We start from the raw sequence: 10,634 nt of genomic DNA on the forward strand, positions 1-10,634 counted from the left end.
TTTCAACAGTGAATCACGTCGATCGAGTTTTCGGGGGGTTTGCGATGCCCACATACCTGCAGGCTCCCTGTTTCCCATTCCATTTCTTCGTTCATTTCTTCGTCTACCAGCCCCATCCCATCAGTCTCTTGATGCTCTTTGACATTGAACTCTCTTATCACAGCCTGTACTCTGCAATGTATGGCAGTACCTAGCCTCACTCTCTAACGAGATCGCCACCAAATTATCGAGTTGCACCATTGTGATACTGATTACCGAGCCCCTATTCGAACCAATGATTCCACACGGCCCCGGTCGGCCACGATCGAAGCGAAGCAAGGACGATCCCACGGTAATGCTCGTAAATCGCGGGGAGGCTATAGTTAAACTCGTAAACCTGGCCATGGATCGGAGCCTTTGTTCGTTACATTCTTACAAGACAATAATTATTCACAAGGATTGGAGCGATTCTGCTGTCTCTCATCTCTACATGGTGATACTATCTGCGTTGGCTTGGACTTAAAGCTATACCCGAGGGTACCAGAGCGTTGTCGAGAGGACCTAGTTGTATCGACTCTGCTGAAAAATGCAGCCAGCGAGCGTCGGGGAAAAGTAAAAAATCACTTCCAATGCCATATCAGTTCTGTATCTGGGGTCGTAGATTTTTCACGGGTATAATGCTATTCGTGCTGGTACTCGAAGTTGTACATCAAAGACTTACCTATTGTCTTTCGTGGCTACCTGCTTGTCTCACCTTCTTCTGTCTTTCTGTTCCCAGGTGCGAGTCGTTCGAGTAATACACCTTGAGAATTCCTGACCGTTGAGCCAATGTGAGTCAGGCCTGTTTTACTCCAGGTTCTCTCCAGGTTTTCTCTACGTATCAACATTCAACAAGTGCCTTCCCCTAATCGCTATTATATCACATTGCTTGCTCGAAGGATATAGTATTGACTGCTTTAAATGATTGGTGTCTATATCCACTAAGAGAATTTCGAATTATCAGGCATTGCGAGCAATGCTCGCAAACCGGTGTACTGATACTTTCACAAGAACCCTCGGTTAATGCTTAAGATTAGCTTATAATGTTCAAAATGATACAGAAAACCTGTAGCAATTTCTAGGCAATTGATTGTTCAATCAATGGGTACTTGGTGGACTGGAGGTTGTTGAAGTGGGACTATGAGGCCAAGCCAGGAAGTATGAAGCATACGCCCCATACTGCCTAGCTCACAGAGAGGGAAAAAGAGGGAAAAGGCTATCAAAAGAAAACCAAAATATCCAACAGAACATGAATACGGGTGTAGAGCCAAAAGCTTTCAGGAGACAGTCGACAGTCTCATTAAAACAGAGCGAGGGGCACGTGATAGCGCGTAGGCTGGACTTCTTCTAGCGCGTCATTCAGGGTCCAGACGTCACCACGCTCATTGGCGGGGAGGCAAATTCCTCCCTCTTTACTTTCCGATCTGCCACCTTTCCATCCCTCGCAGCGCGTCCTTGTAATCGGCTCGATTAGAAGACTCGACACTTGCATTAGATATGCTGTAGCTCCTTTTTGGGCTCTTGAAACCCAGCGCGATCGGTCCAGGATGCCAGCGGCGAAGTCGACAGCGAAACCCAAGACCCCGCGGCAGACGAAGCTCAACTTCGGCGCTGCGAATGGGTCCGGATCCAAGGCCTCGGCCTCGAAACAGAAGAAGCCGGCCAACGGCAATATTTTGAACTTTTTCAAGAAGGTCGAGATTGAAGAACAACTGTTCCTCGACGCGCCCAGCGGCTCGTCGACGGCCATCCTGCTCTCGAGCCCCAGTAGGGACGCCGACAACGAGAACGATTCCTGCAACTTAGAGACCGCGCCGACGAGGTACAATGAAGATTATGGCTCGTCTAAGCGGCGCAAAATGAGCCACGATGGCTCGGACGACATAGAGGACTTGTTCGATGGCGGCAAGCCTGACAACGCTTCCGAACTCGAGAATTCAACCAAGCCCTTGACGCAGAAGAAACAGAAACAGAAGAAAGCACGGAAGGGTCCATTCCTTGACGACTCGGACAGCGAAGAGGACGCCCTAGCTCATAGCTCCCCCACAAGGCAAGAAACAACAGGAGAGCCCCCCGATAACGCTATGCTAAACCCGCCCACCAAAATAGAGCCCTCACCAGTGCCCCCTAATCTTTTACGAGACGAGAGTTGTTCGGCGGTCACCCAAGCCCTGACCCTGGAGAAAGAGGATTCGATATATGATAAATTCCAAGACCAAGACCTGGACGGCCTGGATGGAGCATTTGACGACGAGTTTGGTGACGATGAGGAAGCCGGAGAAGAATATAGGTACATGCGATTCATGCAGGAACAAGCACGTCTCGAGGCCGAGGAAGCGGGAGACCCAGCACCGGAAGACGCTACCTACAAGTACCCAGCCGATGACGGTATGACTCAGCGATGCCCCCTATGTGATGCAAGCTTGGCAGGAATCACTCCTGACGAGGCAACTGTCCATGTGAACGGCTGCTTAGATGGAAACCCGGTGCCATTGCCAACACCGACAAAGCCTCCCAAGGAGGATTCGGTGGATGCCCCTGAAATCGGCAAGCGCTTCGCAAAGGCGGCCGTGCCACGGCCTGGACAAGCCAACCCGATCAGCCTCGGAGGAGGCGTGTCCTCCGGGAACAAGGGAGGCTCTGCCTTCAGCAAGTTGATGTCAGGACATGCCGAAGATGCTGCGTGGGCTTCCGCGGCCGCTACTGAGCACGCTTCTCGAGGGAAGCCAGCCTACCAGCGTACATGTCCCTTTTATAAAATCATGCCTGGGTTCTTCATCTGCGTGGACGCCTTTCGGTACGGTGCTGTTAAAGGGTGTAATGCTTATTTCTTGAGCCACTTTCATAGTGATCACTACGTCGGTTTGACAGCGAGTTGGACCCATGGACCGATTTATTGTAGCAAAGTCACCGGGAGCTTGGTCAAAACGCAACTTCGGACAGCCGCGAAATGGGTTCGAGAGATCGAGTTTGAGGAGACAATCGAGATACCAGGGACAGAGGGGGTAACAGTTACCATGCTGCCAGCTAATCACTGCCCTGGCAGCTCCCTGTTTCTCTTCGAAAAGACGCTTGGGAAAGGGGCCAGCGCAAGAAAACAGCGGATACTCCACTGCGGCGACTTTCGAGCCTGTCCGGCTCAGGTTACACACCCGCTCCTGAAGCCGGACATCGTTGATGCCATTTCTGGCAAAACAAAGCAGCAAAAGATTGACGTATGCTATCTTGACACCACTTACCTTAACCCGCGGTACTCCTTTCCGCCCCAGGAAGACGTCATCAACGCTTGTGCCGACTTTTGCAAATCCATCTCTGGGGACCCCAATGCCCTTGACGACGCCTTTGACGCCCTGAAACGCGAGAAGGGCACCGAGTCGGTCACCAAGTTCTTCACCAAGGAGCCGTCGAATGCCGGCGAGGGCGAAGCCGTGCCCGAGCCCCCGAAGACGAATTATCGTCTGCTCGTCATCTGCGGCACCTACTCCATCGGCAAGGAGCGCATCTGCAAAGCCATCGCGCAAGCCCTCAACACCAAGATCTTCGCCTCGGCCTCCAAGATCCGCATCATCAAGCAGCTGGGCGACCCCGAGCTCTCGGCCCTGCTGACGTCGGACCCCCGCGAGGCCCAGGTGCACATGCAGATGCTGATGGAGATCCGCGCCGAGACGCTGCAGGAGTACCTCAACGGCTACAAGCCGCACTTCAGCCGCATCGTCGGCTTCCGGCCCTCGGGCTGGAACTTCCGCAACCCCAGCTCCACGGCCAAGGCCGTCGGCGCCAACGTGAGCCCCGGCGCCGTCGCCACGACCCAGATCCTGCACGGCACGGCGTGGCGCACGAGCTTCGGCGCCCGCGACTTTGTCGCCCAGCGCGGCAGCACCCGCGAGGCCATGTGCTTCGGCGTGCCCTACTCGGAGCACAGCAGCTTCCGCGAGCTGGCCCTCTTCACCATGGCCCTGCGCATCGACAAGATCGTCCCCACCGTCAACGTCGGGAGCGAGCCGAGCCGCAAGCGGATGAAGGCCTGGCTCGATCGGTGGGTGAGCGAGAGGCGCCGCGGCGGCCTTGTCAGGTTGTTAGAAGGCGAAGCTTGTCCAGCGGAAGAAGACGGTGACGGTGATGGGAAAGCAAGGCAGAGAACTACCGCGAAGGCAACTGCGCTCTGGGAAGGCAAGGATGGGCGAGGAGGTGGGGTTTATTGGTAGAGTCGGTTTTGAAGCGAGGTTTGGATCACGACATGAAACTGTTGGAATGGGATATAGCATAGATGGCCTGATTCTCTGGAAGAGCAAGTGATACCACTGTATTGGCTCATCTTTGTCATGTTTATTGCACGTTTCTCGTACGTGAGGGCCGTGTCTAGACACCTGCCCGCTTGCTCATAGCGCTAGACGCTCTGGACTTTGCGATCCTAGCCAAGTCGATTTACTTTCTGGGACCGCCGCAGATCATGCGCACGAATTCGTTGTTCCCCACTGCAAGGGTCATCCGGCTTGTAGCAGACGATGTCTGAACACTCCAGTCTCCCGAGGCCAACGCCGCTGGCCCTACTGTGATCAACCCTTCCAAGCCATCTATGGGAAAGACACAGACCGTTCCTAGGTCATCATTTTGCCTTCTGTGCCTGGTTTGCAGCCTCTGTACCAGTCCGTTAGTAAAACAAACAATATTGGCGGAAGCGTATCGTGTCGTTGGGGGAACTTACCTCTCCGTGTGGCGTCCTCCAGCAGCGTGACGTCCACGGCGTTGTGCGGCAGGTGCACGTATCTCACAACAGAGCCTCGGATGAAGACATTCTTGACGGAACTCTAGGGGTACAAATGCTAGTCAGCTGGTGATCCGTAGAACATTTCAAAATTTGAATCGCGAGTTCCCCTTGTCACAGTCTAACCAGTGGTTCTTTGTCCAATAAGGGGGAGGGCGGGGAAAAGCACCCAAGGGGAGGGGAGATCGGCCCAAGAGATGCGACAGGAGGCGTGGCTACTTACCAGGTGAGGGTACTTCAGGTCGTCGAGGACTGAGATGTCGTCGAGCTTGATGTTGAGGTACTGGTCGACGCTCTTGAGGGTGCCGCGGATCTGGATGTCGTTCTTGAGCTCGACGGTCACCTGGTTGTCGATGAGGGTCTTGAAGAAGCTGTTCCGCAACCGTTCGTCAGCGCTGGGCTCACACATCCCGACATGCCTGCATTTCTTCCGCGTCCTTTCTCGACCGCCCGCAACCACGTGATGGATGATGCCATGTGCCTGCCTTGTGAACTCCTCTGCGGTGGCAGCGCCACCATGCGAGGAGCTCCCATCCACGAGTCGATGCCACATCGGTTACTTGCAAAAGCCCGTCGGGCCCTCGCGAGGCGGTCCCTCCCCATGGCCTCTCACGTCCACCTGTATGGTGGGGAATCGGGATATAGACTCAAAGCAGTCATGCCATCGCGGGTCATCGAGGGCAGGTTACGCGGCCACACGCACGAAGTTGCTTCGCAGAATCAGTGATTCTCAATCGAACGTACCTGAAGAAAAGCATTTTTGCATTTGGGGTTCTGCTTGCTTTCCGGGAATGGTGTGGTTCTTGAGTTCGAGATGCGGCTCCGGAGACCATAGGGAAGTTCTGATGGAGGCGCGACACCCAAAAGCGGCCAACCAGTCACGTGATCCGTGCGAATTGCCCAAGTCCCCTACAATCTACCCGACCCAGCCCAGCCTCTGCTGTAGACTGGGTAATTAACCAAGCATCAAGTGCATGGCCATCTCTCTGTTCATTGTGTTCACGCCGCATATCTCCTTCGAATCTACACGTCACTGTCGCATCTAGCAACCCAAAGATACTTGCAGCAGGATTGAGCCGCATGTGCCCAAAGCCCAAGCGATGTGAGCTCACTGGACCATTCTGCGAGATAGTTTCAGGGTGTTTCAATGCTCAAAGTTCCAATTCTAATTCAGTGGGATCATGCCTCTGCATTTGAAAGGAAGCCAATCATTTTTAATAGGAGATGTGTATTTCTGCCGTGTATTTGCTCCAAAATCCGGCGACGGATCACCTAGGAAGTCTCTATGTTCTTCCCAAAACCAAAATCCAACGAATCAGATTTGCGTGTCGTCAACTTTCTTTTCCAATTTGGGTAATTGTTTCTGTTTGCTGTTTTCTTGGTAGCTCCTCGTCGAGTCTACCCATACATCCACCACCACCTCCTCCGACGCAATGTTGGTAGCCGGACCCATGCGCATAAAGTGAAAAAAAAAGGGGGGGGGGGGGGGTGGGGGTCATTTCAACATAGTGAACACGAAGTGAAGTCAATTCAAAAGGCACATTGCCTCCAAGGGAAAATGGCAAAGTTGGGGGGGTATCCTTCCATAATCTCGTGTCATTCCATGCATTCTTTCCCGTCCGATGATCCCTGGCCAATCCGTCCTATCAAACAGTGCCGAAAATGCATTCGCAAATTAGAAAGAACGAGAACTTATCGCGTGGGCGATGTTGGAAACTTTAGGAGAGACGTTTGAGAGCGAGTGTCCTGGCGCCCTCCCCTGATGTGATGCACTTGAACCCCCCTGGAGAATATCGAACTGATCCGATCCACTGTGCTCGACACTCCGGATGGGCAAGACGAAGACAAAGAAAGCAACGCTTCGCTCCACCATGCCGCCGTTGTCCGTCAAAAATAGACGCGAATAAACATGTAAAGGCCTTAGATTGAAAAAGGTATAGGTGCTGAATCAGAATCGTCGTAACTCGTAGCATCGGACAAATTAGAAGAGTGTGTAGCAGGACGCTCAGCGTTCAGCTGTCTCCCTCGGCATCTTCATCGTCGTCATCCTCCGGAGTCGTCTCTTCCGTCTTCGCTTTCTTGTTCGACGCGCTGGATTGGGCATCTGACTTTCTCTTAGTACCCGCCTGAGCGGACACCTCTTCATCGTCCTTACCCTCGGAGCCTTTGCCCTTCTCAATCTCCGCCACTTCCTCCGCCGTCAGGAAACGACCGCCGGGCCCTCTTGGCCTCCGCATAGCATGGTTGTGCCTGGATTCGTGGAGGTAAGGCTTCCGACCCTTACTCGTCAGCCTCAACGCCTCTTCCAACCGCTGGCGCGCCACTCGTCGTTTGAGAATGCGGTGGAACTGCTTCGCGTTGACATACAGGGGCGATTCTTCGGCGCCTGCTGGCATCTCGGGCGATTGAGGCTGCGGCATAGCTTGTGTGGGAGGCATCGGCGGCGGGATTGCTGACCGTGGACCGTGGTTCAGCATGGGCGCATTCGGAACACCGGGGCTCGTGACTTGGCTCAGTCTCCGCGCCTGACTCAACTGCTGCGGGGACCGAGGCCCATGGGCATCCTTCTTTGCGTTGACCCCTGAGCCCAGGCGCGGTGAGCTCTGCGTCAGGCTGGGGTCCGAGGACATGTAGTTACTATATCCTGTGCCACCGGCGGCGGCAGCAGTTGCAGCCATGGCGGCGGCCTGGATCCCAGGCACGCCATAGTGCATGTTCTGCTGCGGCACGCTGTACTGCGTCTGATACATGTTGTGACCTTGATTTGACGCAGATGGCTGATGCTGTGTGGGCAGGATGGGAGATGTCTGCACGCCGTGCTGATGTATGTTGTGGCTTGAGGGGGACGTGATGGTATTTCCAGTGTTCGAATTGGTGTAACCTGATTGGATATGCCCTTGCGAATGCGCCGATTGTGGTGGTTGCTGGTATTGGGCGTAGTCCATCATATCGGGAACGGGATGCGCGGGGGCGGTGGGGTTGGTGGTAGTACCAAAGGTCGATGTCTCTGTCGTGCAATACGGATCAGAAACACTCGGCCAGGGTTTACAAGGTCGTCTTTGCAAGCAATGCGAAGGCCGGGTATGGGTATAAGAGAGACTGTCGCGAGACCGATGTAAGCTGCTGCTTGACGTCGCCGAGATGGGAGATAAAAGGCCCCAAGGTTGGCCTGCAGAGTTGGGCACACGCGTTGGGACGGGGTTTCGTCACTCAGGTAGCCGCGAAGCAGGCTGGATGTGCAGCCAATCTATTGGTTATGCGCGGATGAGCTGGCAGTCGTTGAGGTGGTAGGTGCACAGCGCAAGTGGCCGCACCACGGCATATGCGAGACGATGTAAGCTTGTCGCGGGGCGGATGTGGCTCAGTCTTGCTGGACTGGGCTCGTAGGATCAGCCTGCGTGCAACTGCAAGAGCCACGTGAGAAAGCTGCGAACGCGACGGCGAGGCTCTCCAGTCCTCGGGCGCGCCTGCAATAAGGGTTTCTGCGCGGGTGGATAGTCTGGCGAAACAGCGTCGAGTGAGTTTCCCCAGAGCTATTCTAACGGGCTGTTTGAATGTGGAGATCTATCCAACCAAAGACATTAGAATCGCTGGATTAAGTATAAAGAAAAGGCTCGGGTGATGTGAGGGGGTGCGACGGGGGTGGGAGGGTGCCCATTTTCGCGCCTTGAGCCACCATTTGATGCGCTGGCATGCATGACGGAATATGCACGAGCTAGGCCCCACTCGACGACCAGCTCAGCGACAAGAGAGAGCCAACTGGTCGCCGGTGGCGGCGCAGGGCAAGGCAGCGCACTGCAAGCAAGGCAAGGCAGGTGTGCCCAGCGCATTGCTCTGGGCTACAGGGCCTGGAGGCGACTGCTTCAAGATACCCTGCACGGTGGCGGGCTTTCGCTCCAGCGTTTGATGGCAGGCCCCAGGCACACAGATGATGGGAGAGGGCTGGTGACGAGTCCGCTGTACACCACAGCACCTAGGTATGCAGTCCTCACACCTGCGCGCACCCACAGGGGTAACTCTCGTCTGGGACGTCAAGTGGGGAACTAACCGCCGTAAGGGCACACAGTGGGTGTGCGCGAAAAGGGACAAAGTGTAGAAATAGGCAATGCCCGAGGGCAAAATGCACCGAAAGGATGGTGTCGGGGGCACGAATGTGCAAGGCCAGGCGACGGTTCACCCGATCTTCGCACCCACCCCAGTGTCAGAGGTGATGGTAGGGTAGTGCCGATGGTGGGTGGATGTATCGTTGCAGATGGGCAGATGGGGCAGTTGTAGGGGCTTCAGAGACTCGGAGCGAGAAAAGCATTGCGTACCTTGTCAGAAAACCAAGCGGTTGGGAGAATGCACGTCAAGTAGTGTGCACACCTTGCCAGACGGGCGGAAGCGCAAACTGCTTCACAAAGATACTGTCAGTATCTATCGGGAAGCTTGCGCCAGGAGCACTTTCTCGTGGGCCACGACGTCAATAGTGAATCGCAAAGCGACGCAGTGCGGGAGATATACAAAGAAAGATGGAGCCGGTGAGAGCACCGTGGTTCCAATGCTGAGACAATAGCTGGCAGTACCTATAGCACCGCAAAGGATGGTGGCTCGGGATTCGGCGAAAGAGGCAGTTTGGTTGCAGCGACGAAACGGGTGCAACTTACCAAAGCTTGACAATGAGGTCACGCGTCGCGGTCCCTCGGTCCTGAAAGCTTTCGGCAAGCGACGACGACGACGATAGTCGACGCGTCCTCTGGTTTGAGTGTTTTGTTGAGTTGGTCAATAGTCGTCCGCAGACGGCCTTTGTCACCTGATGAGGTTTCTAAGCCAATAGCGACTTTGAAACGCGTTGTGGCGACGATGATAGGCCTTTTGAGAGTTTGGCGATACTATGGGGGTTTGACGAGTGCGTGTAGAGTCGCTGATTTGCTGTTCGGGCAGTTTTCTTGGTCTGTCCTTTGCGACAAGTCTCTGAGTGGCTGGGTGTGTTCGGGGGGGACCCTCCAGCGTCACCGGGGTAAGCTAGGTGGGAGCGACGTTTGACAAAGGGCGGCGTGGTGCGAGGAAGGATGCTGTTGTGCACCGTGTCACGCTCCCTTTCTGATGCTATGAGGGGACTATGCGCGCAACGCAACGGCGTTGTTGAGACGAAAGGTTAGGGCAACGCGACTGTGGTGAATGAAGCTCAAGCTCTGCAGTTCAGGGCTTCTCGCATACACAGCCCAGATGCCGGGTGAGGAAGAGTGCTGGAATTGACTTTGAATGGCTGACTGTTCGTGTGCCTGGTCCCGGGCAATGGAACCGAATCAGAGGTCAGGACAAAGCCTGGATAGTCGCAGCGCAGCGCAGCGCGTGTGCAGTTGCGGAGCGGATAAATTTAGTGACGGCGGCAGCGGTCGATGTGATTTGATGGACGAGGCCGTGGTCTGCGACGTCTGAATCCCAAGAGGCGGTTTGCCAAATAGAAAAGCGCGGGCAGAGGGGGATGACAACTGATTCGATGATTCTTGGTCGACGGTGGACCGAGAGGGGATTGATTGGTGAAAAATGGCAGAAGCGAGTCAAAGGGCGAGGAAGGAGCAGACAAGAGGTGTTTTAATGGGGCGCCGCCAGTGACTAATGGGCTAATCAGCGAGCAGGCGCGAAAACTGCTGTGGGTCGGCCCTTTCAATTCTTTTCCAAGGTCCAAAACCTCTCCCGGCGCTGGCAGCTGGGGGCCCTGGACTGTGCTCTGGCGATCGGCTTCGGGCTGGAGGCTTTTCCCTGCTCGGCCTGATGATGACCGCCCGCTTATTAACTACTGTGCACTATGTATAATGGCATGTATGGGGGGCCAGGGTTGGCGTTCCCCAGCCTTGTTGTGTACTCG

At 54.9% G+C, this 10,634-nt stretch overlaps 3 protein-coding genes across 3 annotated transcripts; 1 reads left to right on the forward strand and 2 right to left on the reverse strand.

The window, feature by feature from the left end:
- Positions 1 to 1,565: 1,565 nt before the first annotated feature.
- Positions 1,566 to 4,223, forward strand: JN550_010419 (uncharacterized protein; the record flags this gene model as incomplete). Its single annotated transcript, XM_049308671.1, has 1 exon — positions 1,566 to 4,223. The coding sequence occupies one exon, from the start codon at positions 1,566 to 1,568 to the stop codon at positions 4,221 to 4,223; it is 2,658 nt and encodes an 885-aa protein (XP_049167552.1).
- Positions 4,224 to 4,624: 401 nt separating this feature from the next.
- Positions 4,625 to 5,192, reverse strand: JN550_010420 (uncharacterized protein; the record flags this gene model as incomplete). The annotated part of the gene is made up of 3 exons (XM_049308672.1): positions 4,625 to 4,656; positions 4,724 to 4,826; positions 5,007 to 5,192. 3 exons carry the CDS (start codon positions 5,190 to 5,192, stop codon positions 4,625 to 4,627), a joined length of 321 nt encoding a protein of 106 aa, XP_049167553.1.
- Positions 5,193 to 6,795: 1,603 nt separating this feature from the next.
- Positions 6,796 to 7,731, reverse strand: JN550_010421 (uncharacterized protein; the record flags this gene model as incomplete). Its single annotated transcript, XM_049308673.1, has 1 exon — positions 6,796 to 7,731. The coding sequence occupies one exon, from the start codon at positions 7,729 to 7,731 to the stop codon at positions 6,796 to 6,798; it is 936 nt and encodes a 311-aa protein (XP_049167554.1).
- Positions 7,732 to 10,634: the final 2,903 nt, after the last annotated feature.

This window comes from Neoarthrinium moseri (genome assembly GCF_022829205.1).
Source record: "Neoarthrinium moseri strain CBS 164.80 chromosome Unknown scaffold54_Wmoseri_CBS_16480, whole genome shotgun sequence".
Lineage (NCBI taxonomy): Eukaryota > Fungi > Ascomycota > Sordariomycetes > Amphisphaeriales > Apiosporaceae > Neoarthrinium > Neoarthrinium moseri.